Source organism: Plasmodium gonderi (genome assembly GCF_002157705.1).
Source record: "Plasmodium gonderi DNA, contig: Chr08, whole genome shotgun sequence".
Lineage (NCBI taxonomy): Eukaryota > Apicomplexa > Aconoidasida > Haemosporida > Plasmodiidae > Plasmodium > Plasmodium gonderi.
The window spans coordinates 1174860-1195343 of record NW_021628933.1 but is presented as its reverse complement, the minus strand read 5'-3'; the positions used below and the strand labels follow the sequence as shown (position 1 = coordinate 1195343).

General features: G+C 32.8%; 5 protein-coding genes across 5 annotated transcripts; 2 read left to right on the top strand and 3 right to left on the bottom strand.

The window, feature by feature from the left end:
• Positions 1 to 13: 13 nt before the first annotated feature.
• PGO_082350 (hypothetical protein, conserved) lies at positions 14 to 913 on the bottom strand (the record flags this gene model as incomplete). Its single annotated transcript, XM_028687457.1, has 1 exon — positions 14 to 913. One exon carries the CDS (start codon positions 911 to 913, stop codon positions 14 to 16), a length of 900 nt encoding a protein of 299 aa, XP_028543258.1.
• Positions 914 to 3709: 2796 nt separating this feature from the next.
• Positions 3710 to 4402, bottom strand: PGO_082340 (39s ribosomal protein L47, mitochondrial precursor; the record flags this gene model as incomplete). Its single annotated transcript, XM_028687456.1, has 1 exon — positions 3710 to 4402. One exon carries the CDS (start codon positions 4400 to 4402, stop codon positions 3710 to 3712), a length of 693 nt encoding a protein of 230 aa, XP_028543257.1.
• A 5577-nt stretch (positions 4403 to 9979) lies between these two features.
• On the top strand, positions 9980 to 13600 carry PGO_082330 (hypothetical protein; the record flags this gene model as incomplete). The annotated part of the gene is made up of 3 exons (XM_028687455.1): positions 9980 to 10397; positions 10995 to 11174; positions 11502 to 13600. 3 exons carry the CDS (start codon positions 9980 to 9982, stop codon positions 13598 to 13600), a joined length of 2697 nt encoding a protein of 898 aa, XP_028543256.1.
• A 1588-nt stretch (positions 13601 to 15188) lies between these two features.
• Positions 15189 to 18839, top strand: PGO_082320 (hypothetical protein, conserved; the record flags this gene model as incomplete). The annotated part of the gene is made up of 2 exons (XM_028687454.1): positions 15189 to 18501; positions 18757 to 18839. 2 exons carry the CDS (start codon positions 15189 to 15191, stop codon positions 18837 to 18839), a joined length of 3396 nt encoding a protein of 1131 aa, XP_028543255.1.
• A 434-nt stretch (positions 18840 to 19273) lies between these two features.
• Positions 19274 to 20329, bottom strand: PGO_082310 (zinc finger protein; the record flags this gene model as incomplete). Its single annotated transcript, XM_028687453.1, has 1 exon — positions 19274 to 20329. The coding sequence occupies one exon, from the start codon at positions 20327 to 20329 to the stop codon at positions 19274 to 19276; it is 1056 nt and encodes a 351-aa protein (XP_028543254.1).
• Positions 20330 to 20484: the final 155 nt, after the last annotated feature.

The following is a 20484-nucleotide window of genomic DNA, read 5'->3' as shown; positions in this document are numbered from 1 at the left end:
GAATGAGTAGATTCTAAAAGAGCGTCTCGTCAAAATTAAAAAAAATAGTGGACTCCAACACACGCTGATCATATTTGTTAAAAAAAATTTCGATGAATCTTTGAAACTTTTTCATGTATTCAGAGTTTTGAAAAAAATCCTTTAAATAATCCACCATGGCAAATTTGGATTCACTCTTCATTTTTTCACTACTACCTAATATGTGGAGTGCATTTTTCTTATCTGTGATGTACTTGTCGTTGTTACCTCCTCCTCCTCCTCCACCCCAGCTACTAGTAATGATTCTGGTTTCTCCATTGGAGGTACCTTCTGCATTGATGCTATTATTTGCAATGGTGGTCTCATCTTCGTTGTTGCTACCTTCTACAATGATGCTGTTGTTGTGTAGAAATTCCCCTGGGGAAACCAAGTAACTCCCTGAAAGTTCTTTGTTCATAATATTTCCATTTGGGAAATGAACCCGGCCGCGATTGTGTCGCACTACTTCATTGCCATTTCTCCCTGCTGTGCCATATGTGGATGATTTTAAAATATCGTAATCTTTATTTTTATCTTGGATTTCGTGTTTGGAATATTTACCCATATTGTTCTTCACATGTTCATTATATCCTTGATTTTCTCGAATTTCTTCTTCCATTTCCATCTCGTTCGGGTACAGTGTGCTGTACAATTTATTCACGTTTTTTCTTATTTTAAAACCATTTCTTTCTTTTCTTGCATTGGTTATTTCGTCCATACTTTCTCTAGCTTTAAAATACCTTTCTTCTTCATTAGCCTTGGGAGACCTTGTTGTGGTGCCCAAAACATCCACATTATTCCCTTTGCCTTTGGATTGGTTAAATGAATATACGCTTGCATATTGAATAAAAAGTGTTATGTAAGAGAATAGAATTATAAAATTTATTCGTTCCATTTTTTTTTTTTTTTTTTTTCTTCTCTTTTCACTTACATACGCGTGAGACTTATAACTTGTATTTCTAATTACATGAAAAAAAAAAAGTGTTCACGTATCGAGAGGGAAAACTTTTCTCAAGAGAAGTATACACAACATGTGTAGCTTTGTGTGCACATGTAAACCTAAAAATTAACTAAGCATACATGCAAAAGACTAACAATCTTTGCACTTAAGGGAAAAAGCAAAAAGAAAAAAAAATATATCTGTATGCAAACATATTATACTCTTCACTTAAAACGATTTTGTTTTTCCTGATTTTTTTCCTCTTCTTTCAATTCGAAGCGGGGGACATTTTGTTCCGTTCCTCTCCGTTGGAGAGATGTTGTTAATTTTAAACCCCTAACAAAAAACCTTGGCATAACACATAATATAAATTATCAATCTCTAATTTACGCTTTTTTTCTTTTTCTTTTTTTTTTCCAGTGACTCATTTACACATAAATATTATCATGTGAACTTTTGCCATTTCAAGAGAAGCTTCTCCCCCTCCCCTTGTAATATAAAAAGGTATGAGATTCTTTTTTTTTTTTACTTTTTTTATTTCTTCTTATTCTTTATGAAATCCTTAATCATTTTGTTTCGACGCAGTACTTAGGGGGAAATAAATATACATATATATATTCCCTTTTTTTTTTTTTTTTTTTTTTTTTTTTTTTTTTTTTAAAAAAAAAAAAAAGCTGGCATAAAAAAAAAAAAAAAAAAAAAAAAAACAGGCATATACATATAATGTGCGTATCCTTATTTTTTTTTTTTTTTTTTGCTCTTACAACGAATTTCACAAAAAATACTTAATTTGGGTTAAGTTTATTTTTTTAATTTGTTTTACAAGTTCATTTTACTTTCGCTCCGTCCAACGTCCTGCCATTTGGTTTGACTTGCCTTGGTTTTGACTTGACTTGATTGACTTGGTTTGATTTCACCTGGTTTGACTTGACTTGACTTGACTTGACTTGACCTGGTTTGACTTGATTTCGTTACAATTATTTCATTTTATTATTTTTTGCCTCATTCTTTTTTTGCTCCTTGCACTTGCGTAGTTTAAAAAGTGCAAAGATAGAGTAATGCTTTTAGTGAGCGCACTTGAAATTTAGCACGAAGAGAAAAAAAAAAAAAAAAAATTCTCAGTTTTTTGGGCCGGGAAATGAAATAAAATGTACGTATTGTTTTGGAGGAGGTATATATTTAAGTACTTTTAACTAAGAAAACATGGAGGAAAATAAAAAAAAATAAAAAATAAAAAACATCTGTTATAAGCACATACAAATGTGCATAAAAAACATCCACAAATATAGCACCTTTTCATCTAAAGATTAAAGCTTCTCCCCATTGGGCATATACAAGTAAATCCATAAATATTTAAGTATACTTGAAAAAGAGCATATGCTATACTTCCCTCTTTTTTTTTTTTTTTTTTTTTCAAATAATGGCAAAAAAAAAAAAAAAACTTAAAAAATTCCCATTTATATGAGAATACTTAAAATAGAGATAGAAAAAAAAAAAAGCAAAAGCAGAAGGAAAACAAAAGAGGGTTTACCCTCGTTCTGTATATTCATTAATTAAGAATGACAATGAAAACACACAATGATTTTACAGGTGAGAAGTTCACAAGTAGTATGACACAAACTTTTAAAAAAACTCTTAAAGCGCTAAGCTGTAAAAAACTGATAAAATGCTAATTTTACTCCTAAGCCATAAGTCGAATAAATCAAGCAAAATGATTATGCAAAAAAAAAAAAAAAAAAAAAAAAAAAAAAAAAACGAATAAACCTTGGTAAAGAAGGGGCACACAACCAAAATGTTATAAAAAGGGGCAGACTTTAAAAAAGTTTTTTTTTTTTTTTTTTTTTTTTTTTTTTTTGCGTAGGAATTGCTCATTTGTTCAACAATGGGGATGGCCTTAAGGCACTTACCCGGATGGGTGGTGATGGTGGTGCACACGTTTTGCCTCTCTTATGGAAGGATCATATATGGACATGCATATACATAAAAGGAAATGCAAAAAATAGGATGCGTATATATCTCAATGTAGTAACTACCTGTTTCACCTTTCCACCTTTCCACTCGTCTATGCACACACTTATCTGTATATATTTTGAAGTCAACGGGGTTGTAACACTAGAATTCCTCGAATTTGTAAAAATGAGGCTCCCCAATCCACCCGAGGAGTACTACCCCCCAAAAAAAAAAAAAAAAATAAATAAAAAAAGTGAAATATGAAACGTGAAATATGAAACGTGAAAAATAGATATCGGGTAGGATATATAACGATATGATATGGCACTCCTTGGTAGAATTGGTTCACGCTCTTCCACATCTGCCATCTTCACATCTACCATCTTCACATCTGCCATCTTCACATCTACCATCTTCACATCTGCCATCTTCACATCTGCCATCTTCACATCTGCCATCTTCACATCTGCCATCTTCACATCTGCCATCTTCACATCTGCCATCTTCACATCTGCCATCTTCACATCTGCCATCTTCACATCTGCCATCTTCACATCTGCCATCTTCACATCTGCCATCTTCACATCTGCCATCTTCACATCTGCCATCTTCACATCTGCCATCTTCACATCTGCCATCTTCACATCTGCCATCTTCACATCTGCCATCTTCACATCTGCCATCTTCACATCTGCCATCTTCACATCTGCCATCTTCACATCTGCCATCTTCACATCTGCCATCTTCACATCTGCCATCTTCACATCTACCATCTTCACATCTGCCACCTCCACCCCGTGATCAGTAAAGGCGGCCCAACTTGGACATGTTGTTGCGAAGAGCTACGACATTTTGCTTCTTCCATGATATGAATCCAGGTAGATCAGAATACTTGCGTTGGTATTTGAAATTGGGTATAAGTAAATGCATGGTGTCCTTTCTAAGGGGGTTTAAAAGTATATTGAGCTGGTCAATATTATTTTCAATTTTGCTTATAGATAAACGTAAGGAATTTTTTTCTAATGATGAATTATTTTTTAAAATATTCATTTTATGTTTTAAATATAATAATTGTTCTTCAAGTTGAAATTTCTGAGTTTCATAAATTTCTCTCTCTTGTTGTTTTTTTAAAATTTCCTTCGCACGAATGCACTGTTCATGTATCGCTCGTCTTGATAAAACTGTTAAAATTCTTTTCATTGTAAGTTTAATTTTCTTCAGTCTCCCGTGTTGTATCATCTTAGTGCTGTTTTGAAAATTAAAATATTGTTCTCCTAACAATTTATTCTTTTCTTTTAAGCTAATATAGTACAACTTGTGTAAATCCTCAAAACTTTTCTTCCTCAGTAAAACACATGGCCATGCATCTCCCGTTTTACTGTATTCAATTTTTCTTTTCATTGGCACATTGTCAAGGAAGCTGTTTTTCCACAATTCTTCTATACCTCTTTGAGGTACAAAATTCATGGGGCTCTTCACCTTGCGTAGTGCCATCTGGGGTTGTGGTGGTTTCTTATGTTGGTAGAAATTTGCCTCACTCTGTCGTTGGCTCTGGTTGTATGGCTCTTCGTTCCAACAATTTATATGTTCTCATATATATGCATTTATACATTCACCCTTTTTTACTGTCTTCTCTCCCTTCTCCCTTCACGCCTTTACAAATAAAGGAAATTTTCTCAGTATTTCCCACACGTACTGTCGCACACACATATAATCTTTCAAAAACAAGATGATAATTCTTAAAATGGAGAAAAAGATTAACCTACACCTCTCCTTAATGGTCTTATACCTAAGGTACCATATTTGTATGTAAATCAGTAGCATGCAAATCTGTTATTCTATATTCCTACTTCTTATTTGTAAAATGTTGGATAAATAAAAAAAAATTACATTGTGTATAAATGCACTACAATTTGGACCTTTTTGCCAAATGCACATTAGGGAAAAAGGGAGGGGGAGGGGAAGAGAAAATCCTCTCTCTCATAGGTACTTGTAAATCAGGTTCTTATGAAAAACTTTCAACATTCGCGATAATTTGTTGTGATTGAAAAGATCCTCTTAGATGATGTTTACCCATGATTGGAAGTTTCATAAAATCGATTAGTCCAAATTGTTTGCATGTTTCAGTTACATTCACAGGAATATGGGGAAATAAAGGGAAAAAAAAGGGAGGCAAAAAAGAGAAAAAAAAGGAGAAAAAGGGAGGGGAAAAGAGCTTATTCGGATTAACTTTTTAAAGGGGAATTTTATCTCCAAAGTCGAACGGCCCTTAACTTTACGATTCCAATTTGTGTTCTCTCTCTCTCTCTCTCTCTCTATATATATATATATATATATATATATAAATCCTGCACACGTGCATGTGCTCGTCCTGTGCAGAGAAGGAAAGAAAAAAAAACCTTGAAATGAATGGAAGAAGAAGGAAGGAATAAATTGACACTACCCCGTTGTCGAATTTATTCCTCCTTAGCCCTCCTTTTTGTATCACAATTTGGGATTATTCTTTTTCCTTCTTATTCTACCGATTTGTGTGTTTCATTTTATTTTACCCCTGTTACGCAGAAAATTATACAGAGATTTGACCTGCATTTATTTTCTACTCATTTGAAAGTTTGAGTGCATTTTACACTTCATATTTTAAAATAAGTAAAAAGTTCATGTAAGGAAAATGTTCGGTATAGTGGTTACGCAATATTTGGAAATCAGAAGATGGTAAAGCGAAATGATGGTAATGCGAAGTGATGATAAAGCGAAGTGATGATAAAGCGAAATGATGGTAAAGCGAAATGATGGTAAAGCGAAATGATGGTAAAGCGAAATGATGGTAAAGCGAAATGATGGTAATGCGAAGTGATGATAAAGCGAAATGATGGTAATGCGAAGTGATGATAAAGCGAAGTGATGATAAAGCGAAGTGATGATAAAGCGAAGTGATGATAAAGCGAAGTGATGATAAATATTACATGCGTTTATAATGGTTCACGCCGAATGCGTAACGTAGTTTTATTTTATTTTATTTTTTTTTTTCAAATGGGAGAAGAGAGACATAGTCGAAGGAGAGAATGGCATACGAACTTGTGTTTCTTTCCCTTCTTATGTGTGTATGATGGTATTTCTTTTAGGCAAGATATTTCATATGAATATACACTGTTTTTCTCACATATATTTTTCATGTCTTTGCATGCGTTTTTACCAATTTTGTGAATTCCGTAACTTGGAAAATCTCATTGAATTAACAAATGCAAATATTTATTAGCCTTTTTTTCGAGCACTTTCTAGGTGTCAATAAATAAAAAGATTCAAATTCAAAGATGAAAATATATATACTACGTGTTCAAAATGAGGTACATGGGTATTGTATAAATGTTCGAGGAGATATATAGGTTTCCATATCTTGTACTTTTATGGATACATGAGAATGACCTGCCCCTCCCCCAACCCTTCCTTTCAAAATCCTTTATGTGCATGTGAAAGGTGCATATGCCAATATGGGATACGGGGAAAATGAAAAGAATGTTAAAACAGAGTTAGAGATCCAAAATAACAAAATTGCAAGCTTCCAAAAATTTGAAAACGTGTTAAATGTGCATAATATTGTAATACACACATTTTACCTCCTCGTCCGATTACATGCACATTTTTTTTTTTTTTTTTTTTGCATCCTTTTTCAATGATGTAAAATTTTAAAGAAATCACTTCAACCCCAAGGATGTGTGTATATAAGGATTGGTTTAGGGTGGTATCAAAACAAGGTAGTTCTAAAAAAGTGTCACCTTAATGCTCATTCATTTATTTGAAATATACAGATACATACACATATAAATACATATACATTCAAATAGATATATATGTATAAAACAATTTTGCAAAAAAAGGGTTTTTTTTTTTTTTTTTTTTTTTCTTCCCTATTTTCTATTCCCCAATTTGTGCATGTAAATAAAAAATAATTATAATAATAATAAATAAATAAAAATAAACAAATCCACGTATTTTGAGAAATAGGTACAGTAACATTTCATCAACCTTATATGTGTGGCTAATAAATATGAGATTTTATTCTTGTTCCCGTGGGGCCGGCCACGAGGAATGCTGTCAAAAAAGTGTACTTTTATTTTATTTTTATTTTTTTTCACGAATTTGTGTCATGTATTGTACAAGTGAAGTATGTATTAACGTATGCAAATAAAATGAGAATGGGTTATATCACTTTTGCTATTCCCATGCTATGCATACATATGTGTATGTGCGTACATATATAATTCCTGCATGTCGAAATATTTCGAAAGTTTTTTCTCCATTAACGGCTCTCCTTTTTTTTTTTCTCTTTTTCTCTTCCCTTTTTTACTTCCCTTTTTTTGCTTCCCTTTTTCGCTTCCCTTTTTCTCGAATTAATGTTATGCATGTACATATATGCCATTGCTAGCGATAGACATGGCAAATTTTAGATACTCCTCTTTTTTTGTATTTTTTGTTTAACATGTATACAATTGGTGAGTGAAGTGAGAATGAATCGATTAGAGATATCAAAAGTAAAAAAAAAAAAAAATAAAATAAAATAAAAATAAAATAACCTGGTGCAAATACATAAAAAGGTGTACTTGGGATTAAAACTCTCCGGGAGATAATCAAATTGAATAATAAATCTATTAGAAGACAAAACCTTGTGTACATTTTACTACTATCCTCACGTAGAGTTAAATACACTCCGCATACATGTACGCATACTTTCCATTTTTTTTTATTTTTTTTTTTTCAAATATATGACCAACTTCCCTAAAACCTGATCCATTTATATTTCTTCATATTTTATCTATATCTCGTGTCTTCAGTCAATTTTTCCTTTGTTTGTATCAACGCCTTTTTTTTTTTTTTTTATTCTCTCTCCACATATGTAATACATCTCCGTTTTGTCAACAGAATTAAAAATTATTTCTCTCTCTTTTTCTTTTACTTTCTTTCTTTCTTTCTCTTTTTTTTTTTTTTTTTTTTTTTTACTACTAACTTTAGTAAATCCAAGTAATTCAAAAGTTTACCAACGGAAAGAGAGTGATATATTTTCACAATTTTTACACGAAAGCAGATGTACATTCTTACATAAAAAAAAGTACACCTACTACCATGTACACCAAGACACATGCATGGACATATGTGTACTCATGTATAGGCACCTATATACATATGTAGACATGGTATCGCGAACATCGTACCATATATGCCTAGCTATATATCCATGCATGCATGCAATTTTATTTTATTTTGTTTTATTTATTTGTTTCATATATGTATATTTTTTTTTAATATGCCGTTGTTTGTCCGTCTACAGCGACATTTTTACTGGTACCCCTTGGGGTGTACGCATTTGTAACTTTTTAGTTTTCATTTTTTCATTCCATTTCTAACTAAATTCATATAATTTATTATTTTTTAATTATTATTTGTTTAGCTCAATTTAATTATTTTTGTTTTATTTATTTATTATTATTATTTTTTAATTTATTGTTCTTTTTTTTTTTTTTTTTTTTTTTTTTTTTTTTTAACACATTTTAATTATAAATTTTTTTTTCATTTTTTTTTTTCTAATGTCAATTTTCATTGTGAAAAAAACTATAAACAAAAAATCTTTTAAAAAATCAATTTAACTTATTATCTTGGATAATCAACTTTTATTACACAAATGCAATTTTTCAAAATAAACACATTTCTCCAAATCGTTATGACATGTATTTTAAATGAAAGTGTTCAAAAATTTCCTTTTCAATTCATCTAACATTATAAACCAATCTGATTGAAAAATCTTACTTTTCAACTGGCCTTATTAATGCACCTGACCTTTTTCAACTGGCCTAATTAACACATCTACCTTCCAAAAGAATCCCTTAAACAGATTCTTAAAAATAATCCTTGACACTAATATTTCAAACTAATTCTTAAAACTAATTAATAAAACAAATTATTAAAACAAGTCCTTTACACTAATTATTAAACCTAATCCTAAACCTAATCCTAAAACTAATTATTAAAACTAATTATTAAAACTAATTATTAAGACTAATCTTTAAGACTAATCTTTAAGACTAATCTTTAAGACTAATATTTCAAACTAAACCTAAACCCTAAGCAATCCAAACTAACTTTTTGAATTACTCCTTTTTAATCACATCTGCATCTGGACATTGCTCTTATCGAATTGTGCATAAGCACACGTATTCTTAAAAACCTTTCCCTTTTGATTGCTCCTTTCTTCTGTGTCCTCATTAAACTTCACTTTCTCTACCTTGTCGTACATAAAAATTTTTATAAATCCATATTTCCTTCTACTCTTCTGGACTTGTGTAAAGAACCCAAGACTGAGTTAACAGAAGTGGCTTACCCTGTTCGTTTATTTCTTTTTGAACCAACACCACGAGCCACCCTTTCTTTCGCGACTCATGTGTGTAACGCATCTATATATGTATATATATATATATATATAAATACACGCATACTAAATTATTAACTTGAAAAAAATAAAAATTGTACTCGCACTTGCATTTGCACGTACATTTACACCTTCATTTGAACTTACATGTACAGATTTATTTACAATTATATTTACACTTACATTTGCACCTCCACTTGTAGACCTTTCACTGCATATGAAAACACCGCTTAGGAACAAGCTTTTTTTCCTTCAGTGTTCGAGCAAATTTATTTGTTTTGTATATTTTTCTCTTATGTTTAGTGCTTGCTTGTGCAATTGGCTTTGTTTACACAAGCATGTTGCATCCTAACACGGATCAACAGAAACAAACATAACCACACAAATATATACATAATCACACAAATATATACATAATCACACAAATATATACATAATCACGCAAATATATACTTAAGCACACCAATATATACTTAAGCACACCAATATACGCATAATCACACAAATATACACATAAGCACACAAATATACACATAATCACAGAAATATACATATAAACACACTAATATACATATAAATATACGCAACCTACACTGATCTGAGAACCCCGCGCCACCATTTCTGTATTGAGTCGACCTGTGCACTGCTCCGAGATGGAAAATAATTCGAGGGATCGCAAATCGGTGCAAATTTCGTCCAATGGAAAGACGGGAAAAGGGGAATGTGTAAACATTTCAGAAACGAGAAAAACGTTGCATAAATGTGTTCATAAGAACCATTTTCACGTTTCAAAAAATAAAGCTGAACTCAATGGAAAAAGGGTTAACACCATAGATGTGGATTTTTCATCTAAAAAGCAAACATTGAATGGAATGTCGAATGGCGGACAGATCAGCATACTCAATTCTAAACAAATTCATGAATTAGAGAATCAAAAGCCACCATTTGATGCAGCTCCTGCTGATATATCCAGAAATAGAGAGAAAACATTCACTGATGCTATAGAATCTACGAATAATTCTATTTTAAGCAGCGATTATCTATCCTTCGGAACGACATTTCACGATAAGGGTGAGTGCCTGCAGATGCAGTGAAAAAAATAAAAAAAAAAAACACACACACATGTACATGCACATACATACAAACATACGTAACAAACGTGTGTGTGAATACACATTTATGCGTAACTCGAGGGAATAGCAGGGACGGGGGCTGAAAAACAATTCTCCCCTTTTGTTAAGACGTGAAATGGAACAAAAAAAAAAAAAAAAAGATAAAACCAAGAAAAAGATAAAACTAAGAAAAACAGAAAAACATAAAATGGCAATGCAACAAAATGAAAATGAGTTTTGGTAAAGAGTCATGTTGCACGCTCACTGGAAAAGCAGGAGAAAAAGCATGAAACCGAGAGCCATTTATGAGAACATATTACACATACTTATATATGTCCTTCTGACCTCAGAAACGTGGTCTTAGAAGTCACATTCACGGGAAATACGCGTCTCTGAATATATTTCCCTAATGCACACATATTATTAGGAACATTTCAGTCTTATAATTTTTAACTCATTTTTTTTCATCTGAGAACGCACCCATTAGAGTACCCTTTCAATCACCCATTTGAGTATCTCTTCACTTTTTTTTTTTTTTTTCTTCTCTTCCAAAAAGGTACATGCAACCCTTGTAGATTTGAATGGACACGTGGGTGTCACATGGGAAATCATTGCAGATTTTGTCATCACCCATCTCATGTTACTCCAGGTACTGTGCGTGTAATTCCAGATCCACGAACTTTAGCAAAAACCAAAATTAGGCCTGAAAATATTTTACCTTCTCGGAAATATAATGGTACTTTTTTTTTTTTTTTTTTTTTTCCCTGAGATTATGGAAGCAAAGAAAATATTCTATCATCGAGAAAACAATATATAAATGTATACACAATGTAAATGTTAAGTTTGCATGTGAAATTTTAGAAAATAATTTTTTGTGAAAATTACCTAGGGATATATAATAATATCCCTGTGCATATACAATAATGTGTAAATAATGAGCCTATAAAAAGTCGAATGTTTAGAAAAAAAAAAAAAAAAAAAAAAATACTTTATATATATATATATATATTCCGAAAAAGATAAGATTCAAATCTTTTTATACTTCATCTATTCTGATGTTCAGGTTCCTCAAATACCCATGTAGATTATCCTTTGAATGCAAATCCAGAATTGTTAGCAAGTACTTCAAATCACCTTTGTAACGAAAAGGACAAAATAAATGACACAGAAAAAACTAACTCTAAGAACCCATCAAAAAATTTACACACTTACAATGGATATACAAATAATTCTGCTTTGAAAACTGGAAATAATTGTCAAGATTCGAGAATTTATTCAGGTCCCGATGAAGACATACAGAATCATGACTACAGTAGCAGGGGAAGTGTAGTGGGAGTACACGACAGAAGTGAAGTATGCAGGGGAAGTGAAGTATGCAGTGAAAATGAAGTATGCAGTGAAAATGAAGTATGCAGTGGAAGTGGATCACAAAATGGAAGCTATCCGATGAGTGGGAGCTTGAGAAATTATGGTAGAGAAGCAGAGTATGTTAGTGGAATTCACTATGGAAGAAAAGTGAGTTACAGAAGTGTACGATCTGATGGAATAGATGTTGACTTTCCCAATGGTTCAGATCATTTCCGTGTTGTTAACGATTTCCCTGGTGTAAACAGCCCAAACAGTATGAACAGTTTTAGTGTTGTGAATGGTATGAATGATGCGATGAGTGTAAGCGATATAGATAGTAGTCATCATGCGAATGATGGAAGTTATATGAACGATGGAAGTTATATGAACGATGGAAATTATATGAACGATGGAAATTGGATAAATGGTGGATATTGGATGAACGATAGAAATTATATGAACGATGAAAGTTATATGAACGGTGGAAATTGGATAAATGGTGGATATTGGATGAATGATAGAAATTGGATGAATGATAGAAATTGGATGAATGATAGAAATTGGATAAATGATAGAAATTGGATGAATGATAGAAATTGGATGAATGGTGAAAGTTGGATGAATGGGGGAAGTTGGATGAATGATAGAAATTGGATGAATGATAGAAATTGGATGAATGATAGAAATTGGATGAATGATAGAAATTGGATGAATGATAGAAATTGGATGAATGATAGAAATTGGATGAATGATAGAAATTGGATGAATTGTAGAAATTGTATGAATGGTACAGGATTTATGAAAAGCAGCAATTGCACGAATGACACTATATCTACAAAATGTACGAGCCGTACGAACAGTATCAGTTGCTCGAGCAGCGTCGGTTGCACGAACCGCGCTAACTCCTCCAACAGAAGGGCTTCCATGAACAATGAGTGTGAAATGAATGATATGAACTCAAGGGCTCACATAAGTGGCACACATGGAATGAACCACATGAATAATGCGAACTACCCAAACTATACAAGCTGTGAGATGTGTGCGAACCGTATGAATTGTATGCACTGCATGAACGGAATGAACTACAATAATGGTTTTAATAATATGAATAATATGGATTATGTGCATTGTCCACATGATATGAACGGAATGTGCTTCCTTAGCAGGATGAACTATGTTGATTACCTGAACAGAATGAACTATATGAACAGCTTGAACTACATGAAGGATATTAATTACTGGAGACGCATGCACTTTCCGAGCGGAACGAGCAGCACGAGCAGTATGAACTGGACGAGAAGTACGAACGAGACGAGCAGCACGAACAGAACAAGAAGCACTAACGGAACGAGCAGCACGAACAGAACCAGAAGCACTAACGGAACTAACAGAACGAACCGAACGAACAGAACGAATCGAACGAACAGAACGAGCAGCACGAACCGAATAAACCGAATGAACCGAACGAGCAGCACGAACCGAATGAACCGAACGGGCAGCACGAGCAATGCACATAGAATGAATTACGAAAACGGATCGAATAGGAACTTCCCAAATAATTTAAATCAGTACCATGATATGAACTGTTGCAACATTTTCAAAGATAATATGTGTTTTTGCTGTAGTCGTAGAATATGCAACCCCATTTTGAGTCATCCAATGAATGAATTTAATGGAAGGGTGGTGATAGACACATTTTTAAAAAATAAAGATATGTATAAAAATTTTAAAATGTGGGAAAATTTTCCGAGAAATTCCTCCCCTAATGTAAACAGTTCTGACATGCCCACGAATACAAAATATTTCACAGATTGAAAAAAAAAAAAAAAAAAAAAAAAACAAAGATAAAACCCACGTGTTGAAGTATTACGCCCCGTTTGCAAAGAGAAGAAGTTTTTTTTTTTTTTTTTTTTTTTTTTAAATTCATGCATACATTTAACTAAATATGTTTACACATGTGTGTTCCATATGCCAATACATATACACGTACCCTCATTGTAGTTGCACAAAAAACTGGGAATGCATACATGAGGTCTTTTGAAATTACCATCCACGTGTTAAGTATAACAATAAGAGTGTTTATTTAAGCATATTTATGCCCCTCACCTGGACGTAAATAATTCAGTTATTCACCATTCATCATTCATTATGTATAAAAAGGAGAAAAACAAAAGAAACAAAAAAAAAAAAAGTGATATCCCCCTTCTTTTTATTTATGACCTGTTCAGGTTAAACTGAAACACAGGATTGACAGACAAAATAACCTTGCACGTAACTTATTTCTTTCCTATTTGGTAAACATATTTACATTTAACATTTTTTTTCTTTTCTTATACTTCTCCTTTTTTTTTCATTCCATACTTTGTAAGAACTGAAAAATGAAACCATAAAAAAGGCACAATATTCGAGGCAGCAAAAACTACTAAAGACTAAATAACTTTTGTCACTCTTATAGTTGGATTGATGTTGCCTGAACAGTTCATGTTTGCACACACACACAAAAAAAAAAAAAAAAAAAAAAAAAAAAAAATGCAAAAATCAACAATTTAGCTAAATTGGACTGAATAAATCAGATATGGTAAATTAAGAATTTTTTCTTTTTTAAGAAAGAGGTTTAAAATTTAGTTCTAATCAAACGAAACAGAAATTTTTCTAATTATTAGGTCTTCTAAAAATATAGGCATATACCATACTACTTATACGATTTTTCTCTTTTCTTTTTGTATTGAAAAGGAGTGCTTCCTTAAATTGTTGTATATACACATATGAGTATTTTTTTTTTTTTTTTTTTGTCAAAAATTGAACTGCTATATGTTCCTCATTGCAAATTTGAAAAAAAAAATAACGTCATTTAATGTGTACATTTTTTTTTTTTTTTTTTTTTTTTTTTTTTTTTTTGGCAAAAATGGACACCTATATACATATTTACATCCTTCAAATTAATGAAAGGACATTTAAGCTAATTTTTGATGTTATTAAAAGATGTCCTATAATTAGAGAAATGGAAAAAAGCCATGCTTAATATGAAGGGGGAAAAAAAAAAAAAAAAAAACCTGCACACAGACATATATTTATGTTGCATGTGTCAATTTATGATTGTAAGCACGTTTGTCCTATTTAGTATATTTGAATGATTCCCCTTTGGTTAACTTATCCACACACATACACGGGAATACATTGAAGCATAGAAGAAATATAAATCTTCATTTCACTCAAACGAACGATATATTAAATACCGAATGTGTACAGTATATAGGAACACCATTATATACCAGTTCGTCTTGCTTGTTTCTTTACAACTACGACTTTTTTTTGGCCTCTTCTTTTTTATGCTTCTCCCTTTTTACACCTCTCCCTTTTTACGCCTCTCCTTTTTTGCTTCTCCCCTTCCACAGGTGAAACGATGAAGAAGGGAGAGTCTTCAGTGAGAAACAGGATTGAAAAAGAATCCATAGCACTTTTTAAGAAAAATTTACTGAAGGAAAGTTACAACTGGTTTAAGGATACAGATTACTTTGCAAAGCTAAAGAAGGAAAATACGTATTCCAATATCGAAAACGAAAGAGAGACAAAAAATATAGTAACGGGGCGCGTGCAGTTGGGATGGGGAGGGACATTTTTTTTATTATGCTGTGTTGTTGTGATATGTGATAATTCAGGATGGCAATCATGCAACCATTACAACAATAGTATATTTTATTCTCCAGAATCGTTAACAGTGGTTTATTCCTTTTTATTTATAATGTATGCATTTCCTTTATTTATACTTCATCAATGTCTTGGATTATTATCTCAAGGAAATTATGTAAAATCCTGTAGGATGTTATCATCTCATATGGAAATATTATCAATTTTTTCTCTATTCGGAACAATAACATTTTGTGCAAAAGAAATATGCAATTTTGCAATTGAATTTTTACAAAATGTTGTTCGAATGGTGAATAATACATATGGAGAAAAACAATATGGAATGACAAAAGTTTTTATAGATTTGACAAATAGAGGGAACAAGGATTGTACCCTAAATGCAGATACAATTTATGTGGAATCATTAAATCAATGTATATCCTTTAATAAAAATGTAATTGTCAATTTTTATGAAAATTTATGGTTCATAGGAAATGAGGAAAATTATATATACCTAATTTTAATATCTACAATATTCATTATTTTCTGTTATTTTATCTTGTTAAAGGAAAATTTTCGTGTTTTTAAATTTTTTATTTTTGTGATTATTATTAATTGGATAACGACAAAGTCAGTTGTTATTATGAACACCTTTTTTTTTTACATCCCTCAAGAGAAAAAAATATATGAAGAAATTATTCAGATCTTCAAAGAAATTGGCTTTGTAAAATTGACAATCTTTCTATATAGCACCATAGCGAGAAGTTCTTCTATATTTATACTTAGCACTTTTGCATCTTATTTTCATACCAATACAAATATATTAAAAATTAGCATGTACACATTTGTCTTTTACATTTTGAACATGTATTTTTATCTCAAAAATGAAGCTCACGAGTATTACCTATACAACAGTAAAGGGTTCGGGGGAGAAATGAAGAATTTTAATTTCATGAAATGTAATACGTATGTAAATTTGTTACAAGAACTTGGGTCAGCAAATCAATTGAATGTCACTCCATCATTGGAGGAGACACTCTCAAACTCAGCTTTTTCTTCTTCTCCATATGGACAAAACGATATGTACGCAGTTTGGCAGAAATTGTGTCTATTTTTCAGCTCCTACTCATTTCTTTTTTCAACCATATTTATAGTTCTGATGCAGTTGTTAGGCCCATTCAACATTTTAATCGAAAAAAAAAAATATGGATGTGAAGGTAAATATCCGGACGAACGCGGGAAAAAAATTTACACATACAAATCTCTTGTTAAGAAGTATGAACGGGACCGTATGAGTCGTTCCGTTTCCAATAGCAGGAATTCCTTTTCTTCCAAAAAGGGAAGAAGCGCGACTGACAGCCAAAATTCCAGTGGGAAAAAGCACCTCAGCAGTGCAGGTGGTAAAGAAGGGTCGAATGAAAAAAAAAACAGTAAAGTAAAAAGTGGAAGACGTAGAAGAAGTGGAAGAAGTGGAAGAAGTGGAAGAAGTGGAAGAAGTGGAAGAAATGAAAGAGGTGAAAGAGGTGGAAGAAATGAAAGAGGTGAAAGAGGTGAAAGAGATGAACGAAATGAACGAAATGAACGAAATGAAAGAGGCAAAAATAATTTTTTTAGCCTGAGCAATTTTAAAAAATGGTGCTTTTTTCACAACAAGGAGAATGAAGCAAACCGAGAGGAACGAAGAAACGAAAGTTCTTTATGCCTTTCCAGAAAAAGTGTCAACCAGATGCACACAAGTGGAGACACCCACAGCAAATCATCATTTCCAAATATGCACAACGGAGGTGGGGGCACGGCTGCACGTTCCTACCGACAGGGTTTCGATGGAGACTCTGGAATTTTCAATATGGAAGCAAGTTCCTTCGAAAATAGCATGTGTATCGAACGGAGGGGTGAAAATTATCAAATGAAAAGGGTACATTGCCAAGGAAAAGAAAATTCCACTGTGTATTCAGGTAGAAGCAACGGTGGCAGCAACAGTGGCAGCAACAGTGGCAGCGACAGTGGCAGCGACAGTGGTCGTAACACTGGCAACGACGTTTGTGTGAAAAATACACCTCCTTCGTCAGGGGTGAGCAGGAATTTATTCACGGACTCCAGCTGGACGAGTGTGAGTTCAAGCATAAAAATAGCGGATAGGGAGAAACTGAAGCAGAGAAAAATGGTTGGGAAATTTTACGACAACATAGAGAAAGCCAGTAAAGAGTCTAAAGAAAACATAAACAATGATGGGAAGGAGAAGAAGAGACTTTTGGAAATCACGACACGAATCTTACAACTGAACAACCGAATGGTTAACAAGTATGGGACATTCCTACTGTTTATAGTAATATATATATTCACGATTTTACACATACTAGATTTTGAAAGGAACAAAGATATTATAAGTGAAATTATTTTGTACTCTTTATATAGGGGGTTCTTAATATTTATCTTTGCAACTCAAGTTATTTATTCATCATGGATTTTTGGAATCAAATTGCAAATGTCACAATGTGGTGTCATCTCCTGCCTTTTAAATTTTTTTTCTTGGGTTATCATACTTCCCTCATTGTCACTAACCTGTTTAACCCAGGGTAATTGGATTCAGTTACTTATCATTGGACTTTTCATAAACGCAATTACGATTGGAGTGTCCATTTTTGAAGTTACCATTAAGATGTGGAGCAACACATCAGGGGAAAAACAAGATGGAAAGCAGAGATTGGCAAAGAATGAAAAGGATGAACAGAACACTACATGGAATGAAAGGGATCAACATATTGTAGAAATTAATCAACATAGCTATCTGACTCTTTTCAGAAAATGCTTGTATTGGTTATATATTGGAAATTTGGAAGTTTTGCGAAAAAACATGAATATTGCCATTTCAGGAAACGAAGAAAAATATATTCCCCTTTTTTGGAGCTTCTTTTTGAAATACATAAACTCCTCTATGCTGATTGTCATAATTATTTACAACACACGGGAATACTTCTTCAAAATGCTTCATATGTTTCGCAGCTCTTTCAGTCTCCGAATTGAATTCGGTTCCATTCTGCTGATTTTCCTTGGGTCCATTCTCTCACTGGCAAATAATCTGCACAAGGGTAAATTAGCAGAGCGGAAAAAAAAAAAAAAAAAAAGTTAACACTTGAACAGGGAAAAAATGAGGGCAAACGTGCGCGGCAAAAATGAGACTAAAAATGGGAGGAAAAATTGGCTGAATGAGTTACGCAAACTTGCGGTTTGTACAGCCACATGATATATACCAGCATGTTCAGATAAACATCACACTCCTACACTGAGTGGAAAATGCCATCTCACATGCAATAGTCATATCCTTCTCCCTTATCCATTTGCAGACCATTACAGGCCACAAAACATTATCATACCGTCTGTCCCCATGTTCTGCCAGGACAAAAAAAAATACATCTTCCCGAATTAAAGGACGAAAAAAAAAAAAAAAAAAAAAAAAAAAATTTACTCACATGTGTCGAGTTTTATACTTACACAAATACATACATGTATTACAAGGGAAAATGTAAAACCCATGAGCACCTTGACTTCTTTGCATCTTTGTTGCTTCACTTCCGTGCTGCTTCACTTCTTTGCTGCTTCACTTCTTTGCTGCTTCACTTCCTTGCTGCTTCACTTCCTTGCTTCTCTAGCTAGCTGTTTATTCCTCCGTATTCCTGACGCACGATTGAGACAAAATGCCTGGACAAACGAGAACACATGAACACATATGGACCATATACAACCCGTACTACCAATGGCGTTTGTGATATATCATCAAATATGCAAAAGGGTACTATACTTCTTGCTTCAAAGCTTGGGATCACTTCAAAAAAAAAAAAAAAAAAATTAAAGCATTTCTAATCACATAAGATCTTCCAAATTGTCATAGTCCCCTTCCTCCTCCTCCTCCTTCTCCTCCTCAGGGTTACCCTTTACACTCGGGTCACCTAGGTTGTTGGTTGGAGGAGATTGTTCATCGGTTAGTGGAAAATTAAATGAGTTGAAGTCAGATTTAAATGGTACTACTACATTGGTATAATTCCATTTTTCTGAAAATTGGCCAGCGTTTGTAGTTTTTCCATTTGAAATATTGTTACTACCAATGTTGACACTTCCACAATGAATCATATTTTGGAGCGTTAAATTTTTGGTATCGATTGAGAAATTTTTAACATCTAGATTGTATATTCCAAAAGACTTCTCCCTTCCAGGAGCTACGTCACTGACAGAACCAATGTTTCCATGTACAAGGTTTGAACCCATTGGGCTAACTGAACCCATAACATCACTTGAATCCCTTTTGTCAGTATCTTGGGTGTATTCCTGATCGTCTAAGCGATTGACACTGTATTTACTGGTAGCATCTGGATTTTGAAAAAAGGAAGTAGAAATTAACTCACTTGTTGGAATGGAATATGAATCTGGTTTTATCTTATTAGAATTGCTAATATTACTGCTAATTCTACTGCTGTTGCTGTTGCTGCCATCACCACCGTCTCCAACATCATGATTGGTTGTACCAGCACCAATGTTATAACTCTTTTCCTTTAAAAAATCATGCTTGAAATGAATATGATAATTAAAACTCTTGAAATTAAGGAATCCCTTTTTACAATCATTAAATGGACAGACGAATATGTTTTCATTAATGAAAAGAAATTCTACATCGTTTATTTCTGAATTACAAATCACACATATCTGTTGCTGTGCACATAATTCATAACATTTACTGCAGATGATGTGGTAACATGGGTTCAGTCTCATCTTAGAATTAAATGGTATATTGCAAAAGGTACAAAATATCGAAGCCCCATTTTCAATCGAATTTATCTTGTAACTTATGTTCTGACATTTTGGCGAGGCGTTTAGGGTCCTGTTTCGATAATTTCCAGCATTGTTTGCAAAAGTGTTGTTCATAATTTGCACGTTGCAACGAGAAAAAAACAAGACGATTTCAATATAACCACAGAAAAGGAGATATTAGAATTACCAATTCGAATGTGAATAATTCTTATCACTCATTGTAGTGCAGCAACTGGGGCGTAATTGACCCAGCATCTCATTGGAAAAAC